Source organism: Trachemys scripta, chromosome 24 (assembly GCF_013100865.1).
Source record: "Trachemys scripta elegans isolate TJP31775 chromosome 24, CAS_Tse_1.0, whole genome shotgun sequence".
Taxonomy (NCBI): domain Eukaryota; kingdom Metazoa; phylum Chordata; order Testudines; family Emydidae; genus Trachemys; species Trachemys scripta.
Genome location: NC_048321.1, coordinates 11,279,280 through 11,297,987, shown reverse-complemented (window position 1 = coordinate 11,297,987; position 18,708 = coordinate 11,279,280). Strand labels below are relative to the sequence as shown.

The 18,708-nt window shown below is 49.0% G+C and overlaps 1 protein-coding gene and 1 long non-coding RNA gene across 2 annotated transcripts; both read right to left on the bottom strand.

The window, feature by feature from the left end:
* Positions 1-2,657: 2,657 nt before the first annotated feature.
* Positions 2,658-5,110, bottom strand: LOC117869731. Its single transcript, XR_004643846.1, has 3 exons — positions 4,784-5,110; positions 3,961-4,053; positions 2,658-2,762 (listed from the first exon to the last, which is right to left on the bottom strand). It is a non-coding gene; the product is annotated as an uncharacterized LOC117869731 (long non-coding RNA).
* A 955-nt stretch (positions 5,111-6,065) lies between these two features.
* Positions 6,066-17,094, bottom strand: LOC117869595 (SLAM family member 5-like). Its single transcript, XM_034756565.1, has 6 exons — positions 16,789-17,094; positions 13,917-14,183; positions 12,116-12,139; positions 10,513-10,632; positions 9,160-9,207; positions 6,066-7,278 (listed from the first exon to the last, which is right to left on the bottom strand). The coding sequence occupies exons 1-6, from the start codon at positions 17,081-17,083 to the stop codon at positions 7,265-7,267; spliced, it is 768 nt and encodes a 255-aa protein (XP_034612456.1). The 5' UTR covers positions 17,084-17,094; the 3' UTR covers positions 6,066-7,264.
* Positions 17,095-18,708: the final 1,614 nt, after the last annotated feature.

Here is an 18,708-nt window from a genome sequence, read left to right as displayed (position 1 = left end):
TAGCTGGAGTGTGCAGGGGAATGAGGAGATTCCCGCCAAATCCATCTCAATGTTCCTAAATGTTCCCCTTCAAGATATGACCTGACCCTCCTTGTCTCTGTAATATCCTGGAACCGACACGGCTGTGACACCACTGCTTCCCCCTCAAGACTGAAACTTTTCCGGGGCTACTCTCTGCCTGCTGAGGCATGTTTATATGGAATCCCTGTGCAAAAAAAGTTCCTTCATTTTTGAATAGGACGATATGAGGTAGGGCGGGAGTAAACTCGATCATTTATTTGTTTGACCAGCGCTGGCTGTTTGGAGCGGATCATTGGCGTGTCGCTGGGCAACGAGAGATGCCATCCAGTGAAAGAAAAGTGCTTTGGATTTGCCCAAGTTATAGATACTTAAGGCCCAGGTCTCACCGCTTTGCAGATCATTTTACACAGGCCTGACAGGTTCCAGGTACCTGATTGTGGGGGGTAGCTCCTTTTTAAGGCATCTGAACACTGCCAGAGCACTGTCAAGGGGCCGTAATGTAACAGAGAATCAAGACTTCATTTTTTTCCCTTGATGGGGGAACCTAGAAAATTCAGCAGCAAAAAAGATTATGCGCCTGACCTATGTACACTAATACCGAGTTTTGATCCTGTGTTTGTCACCAAGGTCTAGAGATACTTTACCCCAGCCTTAAAGATGAAGAGTGTTTTAAGGGGGGCAAAGCTCTTGGGTAAGGGGCAAGCACGGAGGTGAATTTCACGCTACATGCCTTGTTTGTTGTTTTGATTTGCATTGTGTAACCACACACTGTCTGGGTGTGGTCTGTCCCATCTAGCAGCACTGAAACCACTTAGCGAGAGAACTGTTAATGAGTCTGCTCTGTCGCCTTAGCTAACAGGCAGTTGGCTTTTAGTTCATGAGGTAGCGGCTCATGCTTTAAGCCCGCCAAGGACCGGGGTCTGTCCAAATTACAATCGCAGCAGCGGATGGGAGCCCAGTCAGGGACAAGGACCCTATGGTGCATGGCGCTGTACAAATTATACGCATTGATCCTCTGCTGTTTGGGTGTCTGATGCTGGAGTACTGAATTATTCCTTGATTCTCGCTGCATGTTTGTGTTGCCTTGACAAGCTATTAGATGATCTTGTCGTATTCTGATGGCCCTTGAGATTTTGGAGTGACCGCAGAATCAGCAGCATCTGTGGACTTGGCGGGCTTTGTCTGCAAGAACAGAAACAGCAAAGAGCAGAAACGTTAGCGACGGGAAAGCCAAAAACATTGAAGAGCTGTGTCAGCTGCCCTGCACCCAGTGCCAGAAACATGCCTAGGTTACCAGGGGCCGGTCTGTTCTCACGGGGGATAGAAGGACTCGTGGGAGTGTCTAGAGTGCGGGTTAAGATTACAGCTGGGTGACATTTTTCAACTGAAACTTAATTTCAGCAAACAATGCAGATTTGGCAACATCAAACCAGTCCAGGAATTTGTCTTGGTTTGGCTAAATTATTTGCCTCTGAACTTTTTAATTTTTTTTTTAAATCAATGTTTTGACATTTTTGAAATGAAATGTTTTTTTTTTTCTTCTTTTTTTTGGTTCACAATGACTTGTTTTGAAATTTCCTTTATTTATTTTTTTGAAATTCACAAATGTTTGAAAATGCTTCGAATGGAACTGAAACGTTTTGTTCAACCTAGGGTTACCATATTAAAACATTTAAAAAGGAGGACACTCCACGGGGCCCCGGCCCCGCCCCTTCCCCGCCCTCGCCCCAACTCCGCTCCCATTCAAACCCCTTCCCCAAAGTCCCCGCCCCAACTCCGCCCCAACTCCGCCCCCTCCCCTGAGTGCCCCGCATTCCCGGACCCCCTCCCTCCCAGCCATGCGAAATAGCTGCCCGAGCGCTACCGACTTCACGGTTTGTCAGGCAGCCCCCAGACCTCCAGACCCTGCGTCCCCAGCCGTGCGCTTCCCCAGCGCAGCCGGAGCCCGGGAGGGGAAGCGCCCAGCTGGGGGCGCAGGGTCTGGAGGTCTGGGGGCTGCCCGACAAACCGTGAAGTTGGTAGCGCTCGGGCAGCTTGGCTCTTCAGCTGCGCAGAGCTGAGGTGTCTGGGGGGAGCAGCAGCCGCTGCCGGAGCCGCTCTAAGGTAAGCAGGGGACAGGGATGCCGGCAAAGCATTTTCCCAGACATGTTCGGCTTTTTGGCAATTCCCCCCGGACGGGGATTTGAGGACCAAAAAGCCAGACATGTCTGCGAAAATCCGGATGTATGGTAACCCTAGTTCAACCCAAAAGTTTATTTTTTTTTCTTTCAACTTTTCAATTTGCTGCAAATCTTCCTCCCCCTCCCTCCCCCAAAAAGTTTAGATTGAAGTGTTTCCCTTAGCTCTCCTCTTGGGTGACGGGGCTCCCCTGTACCCTACAGGGGAAAATTCCCACTATGTCCCAAACCCTGAAGTCAATGGAAGTCGCAACCAATTTAGGCCTCGACTCTGCATGCTACAGCTCATGACTAGAGCCCATTTGGAGTCAAGCATTGCTCTTCATGGACGCTGGGGTCCGCCCACATGATGTCATTGCAGGATCGGGGCCCAACTGGATATAGAATGTGGCCTCTCAAGCAGCCATGCCCCTACAAGCCCTGAATTCCACCCTCTGATAACAAGGAGCAAACCCCTCGTGCCTGGGTTGGCTGGTTGACTGTGGCATAAATGGTTCTCTCGCTCTTCTCCATGGACTCCAGGCCGTCCTTGGACAACTTCTCATCATCCGTTTGCGGAGGCGACTGCAATGAAAGAGACAGAGCTGTCACTCTTCCTGGCAGGAGACAAAAGCTCCGAGCGCTGGGAGATCTGGGGTGGAGTCCTGGTCCCACGAGTGTCAATGGGGCCGGGAGTTTGCTCTGAGCCAGGGGTCCCCAGTGCGGGAAAGCTTCCCTCTGGTTCGGCACGGGATGGGGACTTTGGGGGTACGTCTACACAGCTCGCATCAGCCAGTCTCCGAGCCCAGGCCCGCAGACTCAGGGCTCGCAGAGCTCAGGCTCCCATGCTAAAAATAGCTGTGAATACATTGTGACTCGGGCTTGAAGCCCGTCTCCTCCCAGCTCCTGCCTGAGCCGTAACATCTGCACAGCCGTCTTTAGCCCCACAGCCCGCGTCTGATCTGCCGACCTGCTGCTGCCGGTGAAAACAGGTGGCCGGCGCCTGATTCTCCACTGCCCCTGGCGCGGTCATTTACCCCAGTGTAGAATGCTCCCGTCCTGAGCTGGTGGCACTCGACAGGGCTGTTAATCAGCACAGAAGGGGCGGGACCATGGAGAATAGGGCCCATGGAATCTGGCAACCTGGGCATGCAAAGGAGACTCACTGGCCTCACTTCCGTGTCTTGCTCTGGGCTGATTTGGAGGCATAAAGAGGGGCAGGGGAGCCTCCAGCCAAACCTCCCAGGTGCAGCGGGGTTTCCCCGGGGGTACAGGGTGTCCCTACACTGCCTGTAGAGGCCCTTGCCCAGGGCCACGCCCGGGGTGGACTGGCAAAGAGTGCGACTGGTGGCTGGGGAACTGTGAGCTCCCACTCTCCTAGGCCCCTGGGGCTGCTCTGAGTTGTGCTGTGGGGGCTGGTCCTCTTCCCAGACCAGATCTCAGAGCATAAAGGGGAGATAAAGTCTCTTTTGCCCTGTCTCTATCTGCACTGCCCCCTGCCACGCTCTGTCTCCTGCAGGGCTCAGCACAGAACTCAATTCACTGTGTTTAGGCATCAATTGTCATCCCTGCCTCCAGGTTTCACTGATGTCCGGCTCGTTGTCCATATTCTCCCTGAAATCAGAGTGCACCCAGCCACGGGCCCGTTACCCCAGGGGCGGGTGGTTGTTATTAGAGCCCGTAGCATGCTAGGGGTCAGCAGTCACAGTGTTTAACTCCGCCAGCCAGGAGAAGGAACCCACGCCAAATAAACATACAGGAAAGCAAGGTGTAGAGCTCCTACCTCGTTTGGGTAATGGACCTTGGAATAGATAGTTTTTGTCTCATCCTTCTTGGTCTCCGGGCTCGCTTTCGGAGTCCCCGTTCTACTGTGAGGCTAAATAGACAGATCCCCCCCCAAAGCATCCATTAGTGAGCTGCACACAGATTTGCAGCAGCTGAGGCACTGAGCAATCGATCTATTGGGGATCGACTTATCGCGTCTAGTGAAGATGCGATAAAATCGATCCCCGATGGCTCTGCCGTCGACTCCGGAAATCCACCGCGGGAAGAGGTGGAAGCGGAGTCGACGGCGGCGCGGCAGCGGTCGACTCGCCGCCGTCCTCACAGCCAGGTAAATCGACCTCAAATACACCACTTCAGCTATGCTATTCACGTAGCAGAAGTTGCGTATCTTAGGTCGACCCTCCCCCCCCCCATAGTGTAGACCTAGCCTTGACTTTACACAATGCTTTGCAGAGTCAGGTCAGAGTGCAATCGTCACCAGGGGCAAACAAGGTCAAAGCTGTGGTCAGAAACGGCTGCTCATTCTCTCTAGGAGCAGCTGCCGCTTTCAGCTCGACCGAGCGTTATTGCATGTTCCAAAGGGACGTCAAAAATTTTCTGGCTGCTTCCAACCCCTCTTCCTCTTCCCCCATCACAAAGTGACCCCAGTGTTTCTGTTAGCCCCGCATATCCCTTGATTGGGGCCCCACAGTCCCATACGTGTGGTAAATCTAAGGCACTGGTACCATCAACCCATCCTGGCTATTCGTCTGGCTAAGCCGAACCACTGCCTTGAATTGGTAACGGTTTCACCACGAGGGAGCTTTAGGTGAACAACTCACCAGTGGCAAATTGCCGACTTGGGCATAAACCGTGTTTTTTTCTGGATCAGCCTCTGCAATGAGAAGAACGTGAGAAGTAAGTGAATGGAACAGACCCCACTGCCAATGGAGACTGGGAACTGGGAGACACTGGACTAATTACATAGGGCTGGGAAGTCCCCCTGGGGTGCCCTCATCCGTTCTGTATGGTAACTTCAGACAGATGGAGAGGACATGCCTGAGTGCTTAAGGGAAATCTGTGTTATTTCTGATCCATGTTACTGGGCTCATTGGGCAATTAATTGATCTTTGATTATTAGCAGGTAAATATGACCAATCGTCTGTGATGGGATGTTAGATGGGGTGGGATCTGAGTTACTACAGAGAATTCTTTCCTGGGTGCTGGCTGGTGAGTCTTGCCCACATGCTCAGGGTTTAACTGATTGCTATATTTGGGGGGGGGAAAGCATTTTCCTCCAGGGCAGATTGGCAGAGGCCCTGGGGGCGTTTTGCCTTCCTCTGCAGCTTGGGGAACGGGTCACTTGCTGGAGGATTTTCTGCACCTTGAGGTCTTTAAACCACGATTTGAGGACTTCAATAACTCAGGCATAGGTTAGGGATTTGGGTGGGTGAGATTCTGTGGCCTGCGTTGTGCAGGAGGTCAGACTAGATGATCATAATGGTCCCTTCTGACCTTAAAGTCTATGAGTCGTTAAAGATCCCTGGGCACTTTGTGAATGACCAGGGGGGTTCACCTTAGAACCAGGCCAAACTCTAACTCTGGTAACTATAGCATTGTTGCTATGCAGTATTAAACAGCTGCCATGTTCCCCCTCAGAGGTGGCTGCATTACAATGATGGGTGACAAAAATCTCCATAAACTTTATCAATCATTTTGTAAGGCACTTTGGGATACCTAGGGATGAAAAGTACTAAGTAACTGGTCAAAGAATAAATAACAGGTGACTAGTTGTCTGTGGAGCTTTTACTTTCAGTAAAAGAAAAGACTTTTTAAATGAGTAATCTAATAGCCCAAAACAATAGTGGGGGGAGGGGCTTAAAGAGGGGAAAATACGTATATTTCTTCAATTCTTCCCCCTGTTTTTGTTGAAATTAAACATTTTTTAGAAGCTCGACACTTTTTTAGAAACTTGAAAATTTGCAACCAGTTCTACACTTGCTTCAAAACAGGGAAAATGTAAAAAAACCCAAAATATTTTGGGGGGAGAAGGGGGGGGGTGAAAATTCAAAATTTGTGAATTTTTTACAATCAAGATTTGAGAAATTGCTCCCAGCGCTCTGATACAACCACTAAAACTTAAAACTAAGCTTAAAACCACACAGCCTTAAAACTAAACCAAAGTAGCAGAGGTATCAGGGATCTGCCAGATCCCGCCCACCGCTGCCGTTGAGGGCTTGGATATCCACGTTAAGACATCTCCAACCACAAAGAGCAAACCAGGTACTTCTCCATGCATGTAGCCTTTATTTCAAATTAAGGAAAAACAACAAAGAGAGAACAAATATGAAGTCTCCATGGGAGAAAGATGAATAGAACACAATGGCTCATTTTGTAACATGTCCAGTCTGCACAATCCCTCGGGCTAATTCTCCTCTAGCTTGCATGTTGTGTTGATGACGACAACTCCAAAATGAGTTATCAAAGTCCAGGGAATGGGAAGCATTTGTTGAGTGGCGACAATCCCGGCATCTTTTCTCCTTCCGTTTGGTTTCTTAGAAGGACATTTATACTTTGCAGCTTGAGAGGTTAGTCTTTCCGATTCAGGGAAGCACTTAGACACATGGTTAGCTTTCATAGTAATTAATATCTACCCCTTGTCTAGAGCTTTTCATCAGTCAATCTCAAAGCGCTTTACAAAGGAGGTCGTTATCCCCATTTTATGTAAGGAGAAACAGGCACTGAGCAGGGAAACTGATTCCTCCATGGTCACCCAGCAGGCTAGTGGAAGAGCCGATACTAGAACCCTTGTCTCCTGAGTCCTAGTCTGGGTACTGTCCACTAGGTAACACTGCCCATCAAAGCGAGCTTTAAGTCCCATAAACTGCACTGGGGCTACGCAAGTGCTTCAATGTTCTCCTGAATACAGATACCCTCCTGGAGTGAGACACTGCTTATGAAGCAGTGCCTTCCTCCTTATGTGCCATCTCCCCCAGCGTCTGCATCAGTCTTTAAACTTGTCAATGTCATTCTTCTATTTTCTTAGCTCTTGTGGGATCTTTCGCTGTTGCTTTCAGCTGCATTTGCACTAAAATACTGTTCAAAGTTACAAGTCCCATGCTTCCAAAAGTTCCTTTGTTTCACTTAAGCCGGAACCTTTCCATATTCCTGTAAGTGTCCATTCCACCTTTCTATTTGTCTTCCCTTTAACCCGGAAATCTCTCCCACGCTCCTTCACTTTCTCTGAGCTACTTGTTGTTTTACCGTCCCATCCTCACGGCCGCATCTTTGTCCTTCCCGGAAGTGGAGAGTAAAAGGTATTTTCATGCGTAGGTGCCTTTTATTCCAGATTTAACAAAAACAACAGACAAAGGAAGAACAAATGTAAAGTTGCCAGGAGAGGGAGTGAGAGCCCAGTGTGTGTGGTTGGCCCTGCGACATTCTGCCTCTGAGAAAAAACACAAAGTGGCACCTGCCTCACTGCTACCTACAGCACAACCCTTCCCGTGGCTGTCCTGTGCAACCAAACCAGCCTAATGGGCAACACCAGGCTTTGGTCTCTGGCCTAATCCCTGCACTAAGATCTCTGGCTTTTGGCCACCTACTGTATTTTCTAGGTAGATGGGGCTGCATAAGTGTCCCTCCTCCTCCTCCTTCCCTACCAGCCACTCAGCTCGCAACCTTGCCCTCATCTCCATTGAGAGAGACCGATGGAGCTGGGGGCGGAGCTGAGGGGTGGCAGTGTGAGGAGCAGCTGGCAAGGGGAGGGAGGGTCTGGGGGATCAATGCCACAGACACAAACTGTGCACCCCTTAGCACCCCACCCCCCCATTAAACACGGAGTTAAGGTCTGGGGAGGGAGGGGAGAGGGAAGCACAGCACTAGAGGGTTAAGGTGACCAGATGTCCCTATTTTATAGGGACAGTCCCGATATTTGGGGCTTTGTCTTATATAGACTCCTATTACCCCCCACCTTCTGTCCCAATTTTTCACACTTGCTGTCTGGTCACCCTAGAGGGTATCCAGTCTAAGGGAGCTGGAGGGGAGTGTGGCTGAGGGGAGTCCGGCTGAGGTGCGGGGATTGGATGGGGAACCAGCCGAGGGGGAGTAGTCCTATGGAAATAATGCACATTACAGTAACGCCCTGCGCTGTGTGAAAGACAGTACAAAGACAGTACGCAGGAAATGACCCAGGGAAAGGAGCAAACCACCTTACGTGCATATCAGTTAACGTCCCCTCTACATTCAGTCCCAGCTGTTTGCTCCGACATATGTTGTGGTAGCTCCTGTGACCACCATGCAGCTACCGAGAAGCTGGAGGAATTAACCCTTTGGCTGTTCGGTGGTGTTCTCCGGCTGGAGTTATTTACAAAGTTAATTTTGCAGCTGGCCAATGACTGTGCTCTACTTCAGGCCCAGCTCAGCAGTAGCTGGGTGAGATTCTGTGTTGTGCAGGAGATCAGAATCCTTGGCTTGTTGGGGATAATGACAGGGGTGAAAGTAACTGAGGACACTTACCGATACGGGGCAGGGCGGCTCTGATCCCTGAAGGGGCGGGGCATTGGGCAGAAGGGGCGGGGCTAGGGGGGTCAGCATCCCCCAGCCAGCCCTTCCAGGCCGCCTGTCCCGCGCCGCCTGGGGCTCCCGTGTTGATTTAAAGGGCCCGGGGCTCCGGACGCCGCTGCTGCAGCTGCCTTTTAAATCGCCGGCCCCAGGGCAGCTGCTCCCTTTGCCCCCCCCCGCCCGTCAGCGGCCGGGGGGGGGGGGGGAGGGACGTTAAAGCGCTGCAGGGTCCTTTTAACGTTGCTGCCCCTTCCCCCCTCCCCGTTGATGGCCCTGTTGGTACAGACCCTACCAGCAGGGCCGCCGACAGGGGAGGCAAAAGGGGCAGGGACTTTAAAGCACTTTAATGTGGGCTGAGTATGGGCCGGTGCTGGTTCTTACTGGTACGGAGTACCAGCCCATACCGGCTCACTTTCACCTCAGGATAAGGACCTCCTTCTTGGGCTGGTTTTGCCCAGTGCCTCGTACCGGGGGCTGCATGAGGCAACAGTAATAGCACACGATTGTAACAGTCCCTTCTGGCCTTAAAATCAGAGTCCGTGTTTGCCCCAAAGGGAAAGGGGCTGAAAATCAGACTTGGAAAGTAAAATGCACTTGGGGGGTGGGAGGGGAGAGGTGCAGGCCAGGAGGTCAGTGGGACACAGGAGACTCTTACCTGCGCTGCTAGCAGGTCCTGAAGTGCTTTTGCGAGACTTTTGCGAGGCTGCGATGGAAAAAAACAAAAGGGGACGTGCATTAGAAGACCACAGATCAAACCAAGAGCAAAATGTCGTTGCTTCCCCTGTGGCTTTCAACCTTCTCCACACTTGGAACCCTCCCTGTCCAGCCAGGGCCCTTCCTCCCGCACTAGGGGAAGGACAGGCTGGTGGTGGGGAGAAGCAGAGCAGGGGCCTTGCTGCTCGGATGCGGATATCCTGCACCGTCTCCAAGCAAAGCCCTGCCACAGCGGCAGCTGTTCCACTCCTGGGGGCAGGGACTTCTTTGCTGCTCTTTGCAGACCCCCCACCCCAAGCTAATCCTGCGACCCACACTGATGGGGTGTAGAGGGTAATCAGCAGTTCCTTCCGTCATTGCAGAGTCCAGGCCAGGACTTAGGGAGAGCCTTACACACTGAAAGTGGGGGGAAATGGCCCCCTGAGAGCGCCTCCCACCCCTCCGCACTGGGGACCTCCCTGGCTGTGTTGGAGCTGGGAGAAGGGCTCTGCACCTGCCCTGCCGCAGCACCTGGTGTAGGGGACAAGTCAGGAATGTGGCTGAAGTGTGCTGTGCTGTGCTGCAGCTAATCTCAGCAACCCAAGGCCATCGGGAGCACCAGGGAGCAGAGCATAATTAGAGCAGCCCCGAGGCTGCTCTAACTTACAGCAGGGGAACATGGGGAGCAGAAAGGTGGCAGAAAACCACCTTGGGCCTTGCTCCAGGAAACAGCACCTGACAATCAGGGCCCACTGCAGCGGCTCTAGGTAGCACGGAATGGGAGCTGGGGAGCCAGAGAGGACCACGGAGTCCGTCTTTGTCCAGCAGCCTTGATAAAGATTCTGTTTGTGTTCCTCAGAGCCCAGCCCAGCCTCTTCTCTACAGCGAAAGTCGTCACAGGCTGCTCCAACCTACGTCCAGCAGGAGAGTTATTCTCCCCAGAGGGCATGAGAGGGTAATCTGCCAACCCTCCTCTGCAGCGCCCAGTGGAGTTACACTGGGGGGGGGTGGGCTTTACAATCTGTACCAGCCCCCTCCCCTGGCCTTTTTAGCAGCATTGCATCTGCCTCAATCGAAACGCCTCCTAGCGCAGTGCGCTCCTATCAGGGCTGGGGCTTTGCAGTCACAGTCCAGCCTTTGTACCGCGTCAGCTCCGAAGGGCAGGGGCCTTTGCCTTGCAAAGCATCATGGTCCTGCCTCAGTGCAGGGGGCGGGACGGGGTGACCTCGAGGCCCCTTCCAGCTCGACATTGCAATGATTGACACCTATTGTGCTACAGAAGCTGTTGTTATTCCACCCCAGTGAAGAAACTTACCTCTTTTGCGCTTGTGTGTGTACACGAACCACAGAGCAATGCTGAGAAGGCCGACGATGACAATAACAATTGGAACTGCAATTCCAGTCGTACTGGCAGATTGGGACGCAGGTGGTTTTTCTTAAAAGAGAAGATAAATTCTTCACTGTCACTGAACTAAACGGCCATGAGATGTAACCGAAAAGCACATTCCTCCTCTACCCTACAACAGGATGCCCGTGTGGGCTGCAGGTCGGCAGTTTTCAAACCATCTCCCGAGACCTACCAATAGTTTGCAGGCTCCTCTCCTGCTGCTACAACCAGCCAAGCAGTAGGGGGATGTTTGGGAGGCCATGTCCTGCCTCAGCACTGAGTGTTGGTAAATAACCCTCATTCAGAGACCGTTGTTTGTCCTGCTGACCAGTACAGTCGCCTTGTTCGCTTGTCCTCCCTGGTCTGTCTGTATCCAGCTGTCTCCTGTCTTATCTCTTTGGGGCAGGGACCCTCTGTTTTCGTTCCGTGTTTGCACAGCGCACTGGGGTCCCCGTTTGTGACTAGGGCTCCCAGCTGCGACAGTAATACATTATTATTATTATAGTTTAGCCACTCCATGGTGTTACAGTGAGGGGAAAATGGCAGATGTCTTGTGCAAGGACAAACAACACATTTAATTAGGAAACAAACAAACTTGGGGAGCTTTGGGCCTCAGTCACATTCACACCCCGGCTCCTCCCCACCACTCTGGCATTGTAAAGCAGCCTTAGAGTGAGTGTAAATATAACTTCCACCCCCGTTTGAGATCCCCGCATGCTGCCATTGCCATGTAAAGGCACCAGAGGAAGAGCTTTTGAGGGGGAAATACAAAGCGCCTGATTCACATGGACACTGAGTTCAGTGGACAGACATAGCCAGAAGTCCATTGCTGAGGATCTGTCCCGTTTTGTTTACGTTCCTCCAGATGCTTTCAGTACTCCAGCCCCGTAGGGGACCCCAGCAATAGCTTGAGTTATTTCCCTATGTCAATGCCAAGCCTCCTGGCCTGTCTCTGCAGTGATGTTTTCCAATGGACCTAAAGAGTTTCTTCCATTTGAACCCAGGTTTGCTCCTGAATTACCACTTATTGGGCCTGGGTCCCCAGCTAATGGAAAGCGGCATAGCTGTATTGACTTCAGTGGAGCTATGCTGATTTATACCCGCTAACATCTCCAATATTGCCAACCTCCAAATGTCCAAATATCATGAGATTCAAAGTAACAGAGGGTCCTGTGGCACCTTTGAGACTAACAGAAGTACTGGGAGCATAAGCTTTCGTGGGTAAGAACCTCACTTCTTCAGATGCAAGTCAAAGTAATATTTGAGATTCAAAGTAATATTAATTTTTATTTTTCTTCTGTTTATTGAGCCCTTAGGGGTCTATAACCACAAGGACTAGAAACTTAGGTCTCCCCCGCCTCCCCATGAAATCTGTGATTCTTATGTAATCCCATGATTCCCGGAGCTGGGGCTTGAAGAAAAACAGTAAATATCACAATAAAACGGTGAGAGTTGGCAGCACTGGATCTAGCCCCCCGAGACAGTAATTAGCTGGCAGTTAAAAGCAGACAAGACGGTAAGAGCGGCTCACCAGTAGTGGTGGTTGTTGTGGGTGCTGACATCATGTGGTAAAGTGGCGTTGTTGCAATGTGCGTGATGGAATACAGCATAGGGAAGAGAATGGGGACAAGGGAATAAGTGTATCTGGAAAGACACCATGTTCCCGACGCAGACCCAATGCCAAGGAAAAGCATGTGTGTGTGCATGAGTAATATCCCTTGTGCGCCCAACCACCACCCATCCCCTCTCCACCCACACCCCCCCATCGTGGGGTACCAGGAAGCGGGAGGGAACTGATAGGGTAATTCTCTTTCCTCTGGATTTTCGCTAGAGGAGAAACCAGCGTTAGTCTGTCACTTCCCCTGGCGGGAAGGGCCGCTGGAGTTTATTCTTCCTTTTTCCACCCACCCTGGTAGAAAAGGGACAGATCTTCCTGCAGGTGAAAGAGGCAAGTAGGGGAACTCCCAGCCCCCTGGACTGTTCTGCTTCTCCCATCAGGTGTTGGGGCTGCTCCAGCTACAGGGGGATGACTCGGGGGCCTCAAAACTTCCCCAGCCAGGCACCAGCTTCTCCTACTACCCCCGCTCCCAGTTCCCCTGCCTGACAAGTTCTCTCCCACCCCTGGAGAAGGAGCAGGAGGACGGAGATCCCTGCTCCTTCTGGAAATGCCTAAACATTAAAGTTGAGCAAAAATTTCCATCCCACGTGATTTTCCAAAATGTTGACATTTGTTTTCATCCCAAATTATCACGACAAGTCCAAATACTGAAGCTTTTCACTGAACAAAAAAATTCAATTCGGAAATGTCAAAATGAAGTAGTGTGACATTTTTAATCGCAATGAGACATTTAGACATTTCCTGACTCACATTTTCATATGGATCCGTTTGATATTAAACGGCCTCTAACTATGTTGCCACGCTGGCTCCTGGGAGTTGTAGTTTTGATGCTTCCCACCCTCAGCTTTTCATGATGGGTCAGGTTCCCTGCTTGGACTACATCTCCCAAGATGCACCACAGCCAAGCCAGATCAATCAGAGGGGACACCACAGTGCATCATGGGAGATGAAGTCCAGACAATGAGTGTGGCGCATAGGAAGGAGAGAATGGGGCCCATGAAGCACACAAACTAAAACTCCTTTGAGGTACCACAGCACCTAAGGCAGATGTAGTTTAACACTGAACTCACCAGAAAGAAAATATTTCATTTAGATTTTCCTATCAGAAAAATCAATCTTTTTGGCAAAATCAAAATTTTCCTGTGCAAAATTTCAGTTTTAGCAGCAACTGCATTTTCAGTCAAAACCATTTTGATGAACGAATCTTGAGCAGCTTTACTAAATATCACCAAAAAATGCCAGTCTGGTGATGTTTATAACCCAGCCAGGACCTAGAACTGCCAGAAATGTGCCATGACTTGAATCTCAACATTTCTAGCCTTGAACCAAAAAGGTTTGGATAACCTTTGATAAGCATCTGAACTTCTGGGTCCTGCTGTGTTTATCCCATATTGGGCCTTCCAATTCTGCTAGGTTCAGCCATTACTAACTAAAAAGACTGCTGGGTTTTGCTTTTTTAACTCCCTGTTAAAGAAGCTCTTATACAGTTGTGCCTGGTAGGATACAATTCGGTTCTCAGCTAAATGTTCTCTGTGCTCTCCTGTAACACAAGCAGTGCTATAAAACTATCACTGTTACGAGCCTGATCCTATCAGTGACCTGGGAGATCAGCATGTGGCAGATTGACAGGAAGGGGTCCTTTAGCTTCTATAGACGTTCATGTTCATGGTTTGTTTTTGTTTTAAACAGGAGTCTTTCCTGCAGAGGGAGTTACCTGCACAAAGGTCCTTTGCAGAGGCCATTGTGGAGCTGTTACTGGCGGGGTTCTGGGCTGTGCAGGTGACGGCCAGGTGAGCATCACGGGGGCTCAGAGAGATGTGCAGAATGGACTTATTGGCTACAACAGCGCCCTCTGCTGTGTGAGTCCAGTTGTAGGTCACATGCTCCCCTCCATCCCTGACGGTGCAGCGCAGGTTGTAGTTACAGGTTTCATTCACACAGGTCACTGGGTCACAGAGGACAGTTGGCTTCGGTACTCGCTCTGCGAGGGGTGGAGAGAAGAAACCCAAATGTGAGAACACTAATCTGATGAAAAATCACTGCAGGTTCTTACAAGCATCTGCCCAAAACTACCAAGAGAACAGAAGCATCATTATAAAATGAAAGGAAAAAGAACCTTTAGGTCACATCCTGCGCCAGATTTAAATGACTCAAGAGATGGAATCACCCAGTACAGATGCGCGCTGAATATGATATTTGTATTCAGATGATATTGGTATTCAGGTGTCTTTACTATTCAGAAATATCCACATTCTGGAAATCTTCTACTGAGGGTTAATATTTCTGTGCACTTCGCATCCTTTATTATTAGCCACGGCATCGCATTAGGGGATCCATTTCACGGATAACATAATTGAGAAGTTGCACAATGTCATTTCCAGTAGAGATGGAAATAGAATCCAGGTTTCTAATATAACAGAGCCAAGTACCATTCACTTTGCCACACTGCCTTTCAGAATGAATGGGCCAAATTATGTGCTCGGTTATGCAGATTGTATCCTGCTGTAATCACTTGACAGTTCTTTTCTCCCAGAGACAGGAATAAACCCTGGAATCTTATTCCTTAAGTGCAGAACCACAAATAATTTTGTAACTCACTAGCAAAATGTGTTTTATTAAATTTCCCTACGCCCAAGGAACTGGTCCTCATAAAGGATAACAACATACTTCTTCTACCTGTTACTCCTCTAACTCAAGGGGGAGCTGTTTGGGCTGTGGAACTCCTGGGTTCAAACCCTGCTGAAAATCCATTCAGGGAAACAGTAATATCTGATGTATTTAAAGACTGATGCCTTTCACCGGCACACAATCTAGAGACTTTTAAAGTGATATTTATCATTATAACGTACATGCAAATTGTTTGCAAACATCAAAATTAGCTCCTTGAATAATTTGCATTGAATGTCACACATGGTGATGCACAACACTTGGTTTCTATGTCCAGCCCAAGCCGGGGGAAAGCAGAGAAGAATGCACCAGGCAAGCTCTGGTGTTTCCAGGTATTATGCTCTGAAGGGCAGGTTTAGGCCATTTTGTTTCAAATGGTAATGTTTGTTTTGGCTTTCAAAAAACAAAACAAAATGGAGATTTTAATTTCCTGTGAAAATATTTTCAGTTCATTTTGATTCTTTTGGTTGAAAAACTGAACATTTTGTCAAAATCAAACTGTTTAAACGAAACATTGCATTTTTTAGAAGAACCTCATTTTTCTACCAAAAGAAATTTCTGTTGTAAAATTTGGACCAGCTGTTCTTATGTTAATAAGCTAGACATTATTACTGCAGTTGTAAAAGTCTGGGGGCTGTGAGAAAACCCATTCCAGTTCAGTTTGCAACAGGATTTCAAACTCTGCAAGTTTCATTAAGCTTTAAAAAAAACTTTTCACAGAGGGCTGGGAACTTATTTATACTAAGGTCCCTTTACATGGCTCTGGCAGTGTAAAAACACCTGAAAGTGGGTGTAACTGTAATTGAAGCCCAGTTTAAGGTTCATTTACAACGGTCAGAGCAGAGTAAGGCAGCCTTAGTATTATTATTGTCTAAACGATAAGCCAGTTGTGTGGCCACACTTGTGGTTTGTTATTAAGAATGTTTGAGAGACCAACTAACCAAGCTCAGCCAAATGTTATTAATGCAAGACACAGCAGTAGGAAAGAGTTAATACTTTACCAATCCTTCTGGGAAGCAATTCCTGCAGTGTTCACTTCACCTTACGCAGAAGGTGTGTTCTGAAAATATGCAGTTAAACTACACTAGAGTTCTATTTATAATATGGTTGTTTCCAAGTTAGAGAGCACCTTCCCCGAGACTTAACCCACCAATCAGCTTTTTGTCTCGTTTTCTTGTATCCACCTGTATTTCCTTATCGTTTGTTTTGGATACCACATTCCCAGTACCAGATGGGCCATGGAGGTACATCCCAACCCGTACGAGGATACACCATTCATGCAACTTGCCTTTAACAGGTTTTGTACCTGTCAGTGCCAAAGCTGACTTCGGCTTTGCAAAGCCTTATGGGTATTACTTTAGCATGAGCAGAACAGCATTGTGGGAAAGGCCTAATGTAATTTGGTTAATATGGCTGCCCATATGCTGTGTATAATACTATATTAATGTGGGCTGTGCTGTACCTGGCATAGATGTATTGGCTAACAGTGTAAGTGAGAATTCAGGCCAGAGAGTGGAGGTTCGTCTTTAATTGCTGCAGTATTGTCTTAGTGCAGGCCCCTTGGTGCCGTCTGCCCGTCTGTCCATTTCTAGGGCCTGAATTTCCTCTCATGTGGCTCACCAGCTTTACCGTGATGTAACTCGAATGACTTTGGTGGAGGTACTCGTGATTTGCACTGGTGTTAATAGGAGACTCACAAGCCTAGTGTGCAAATCTCCACGGGACCTGGTTCTTATTACACAAATGCCCTTTACATTGCTCTGGCAGCACAAATGGGCGTCAGTGTCACTGAGAATCCTGCCTGCAGAGTTTGTTATATCGAAGTTTAATATTCTAGTAAAATGCTCAATGTGTAATTTGTACATTGTTGAATGTTACAATTACCAGAAAGTAAAATAAAAAATCTGCCCCACACTTACTGTACACGCGCAGCGGGAAGTGTCTGAAGATGGGGTCTGTAGCTGTGATGATTTTAGCGCTGTAGGTGCCCGTGTCCTCCATCCTCAGGCTGGTGATCTGAAGCAAGTTGCTCTCAGGGACTCTCAGGCGTCCCTCGTAGGATGTCTCCCCCACAATGACTGTGGGGGGGTTTCCTGCTGCTACAGTTACTAAACTCTTCGTTGTGTTTACTGTCCAGAAAGCAGATTTAACTTGCTGTGCTGGGATCCCCAGAGGGAAAGTGACGGAGTCCCCGAGAATCCGGCTCAGCTCCATCGCGTCTGCCTCTGCTCTGGAGGATCCTGCATATTTAAAGGGAATAAAAGGGGCTTTAGGAAACAGATTGAGCATAAACCCCTGTTAAGGACAAATTCATTCCCTCTCCCCCAAGCGCTGTGAAATATGTCCAAAGAGAAACTTGGGGCAGTTCATTTCTTTCAGTTTACAACAAATGAGCCTATATAAGCCTCTAGTATATATACAACTACTTACCAAATAACACCTAACATGATCTAGGACTAGCACTCACATTAAACTCATCCCAAAACACCTGCACAATATTCTCTTTCCAGTCCCCCGTCTCCAACATTTGAGCCCTTGGGCCTGAATATTTTCAACATACCAATCCCTAAATTAGCCAGCACCCAAATCACGTAGGGCACCATAGGCCAAAAGTGCCACTCTATGCATCTGATGAAGTGGGTTGTAGCCCACGAAAGTTTATACCCAAATCAATGTGTTAGTCTCTAAGGTGCCACAAGGACTCCTCGTTGTTTTTGCTGATACAGACTAACACGGCTACCACTCAGAAGCTTGTATCTGGAAACAAATTAGAAATTAATGAAGATCTAATAACTCCTCCCCCCCCCTTAGTGACATGTGAACAAGAGATGTAGAACCCCTCCCCCTCAACCAAATGCTCAACAAAAAGCAAGAAAATAACAAGTTAACACTCAACACCCCCCAGCCCCTGCCCAGTCACTGTGCTTCGTGCTGCATCCCAGCCCCCATCTTTCACCTGTACGTTGTCAATTGCAGATTTCAAACTCTAGGCGGCAAGGATCTTACTTGTCCGCAATGCGTCTAGCCCCTCGCCGGCAATATGTAAATGTATTCTTATAGCTCCTCAGCATTATTCTAAGCACCTCACAGAGCCAACTAAAATCATGGAGCCCGAGTCTCAGTTTCACTCCGGCTGCTCTTTTCTGATCTGGCAGCGTAAAGGGGCCTTAACTTGGGTGCAACCAGGGGTGCTGAGAGCCACTGAACCAAACCTATAGCTGCAACTGGAACTGACACCCACTTCAAAGCCCCTTTACGTGGCCGGAGCAGTGCAAAGTGGCCTCAGTGTAAATGAAACTCAGGTCCCTTATGGTCGCTGTCACAGACAGGGCAATGTCCTGTAATAGCTCTGGGAGACCGCATTGTATAAAGTGTATGAATGGTTTATGTATCACCGGGGGGCAGGGATCGTATGCACGCCACGAGGGGAGGGTTACCACAGCTCCTCCAGGAAGTGAAAACAGGAAATCACTCAGGTTGTAACACCTCCAGAGAGATACTATCCTCGGTGAGACTCTCACGGTCTGGTTCAAACTCGATTCTCCAGCGACCAACTGACAAAAAGAGGCCTTTTCGATAAATAGCCCAAACTTGAACTGACTTGGGGGTCTTTGTTCTAGTTCCTGATTTAAAGGTTGATGTCAACTTGTAACAACAGGGAAAACCCAGCTGTGGGCTTTGAATAGGGTGACCAGATGTCCCGATTTTATAGGGACAGTCCCAATATTCAGGGATTTGTCTTATATAGGGCCTATTACCCCCCATCCTCTGTCCCTATTTTTCACACTTGCTATCTGTTCACCCTAGCTTTGAAGGACTGACACCTACCAGTGCCAGAG

Bases quoted from the DNA above. Each gene is read 5' to 3' on its own strand.
- LOC117869595 (XM_034756565.1), bottom strand. From the start codon at position 17,083: ATGGAGCTGAGCCGGATTCTCGGGGACTCCGTCACTTTCCCTCTGGGG. The intron at 10,633-12,115 runs GTGAGCCGCTCT...TTCTCTTTTAAG, and splicing joins CACAACAACCACCACTACTG to AAAAACCACCTGCGTCCCAA. The intron at 9,208-10,512 runs GTAAGTTTCTTC...TTTCCATCGCAG, and splicing joins CACACACAAGCGCAAAAGAG to CCTCGCAAAAGTCTCGCAAA.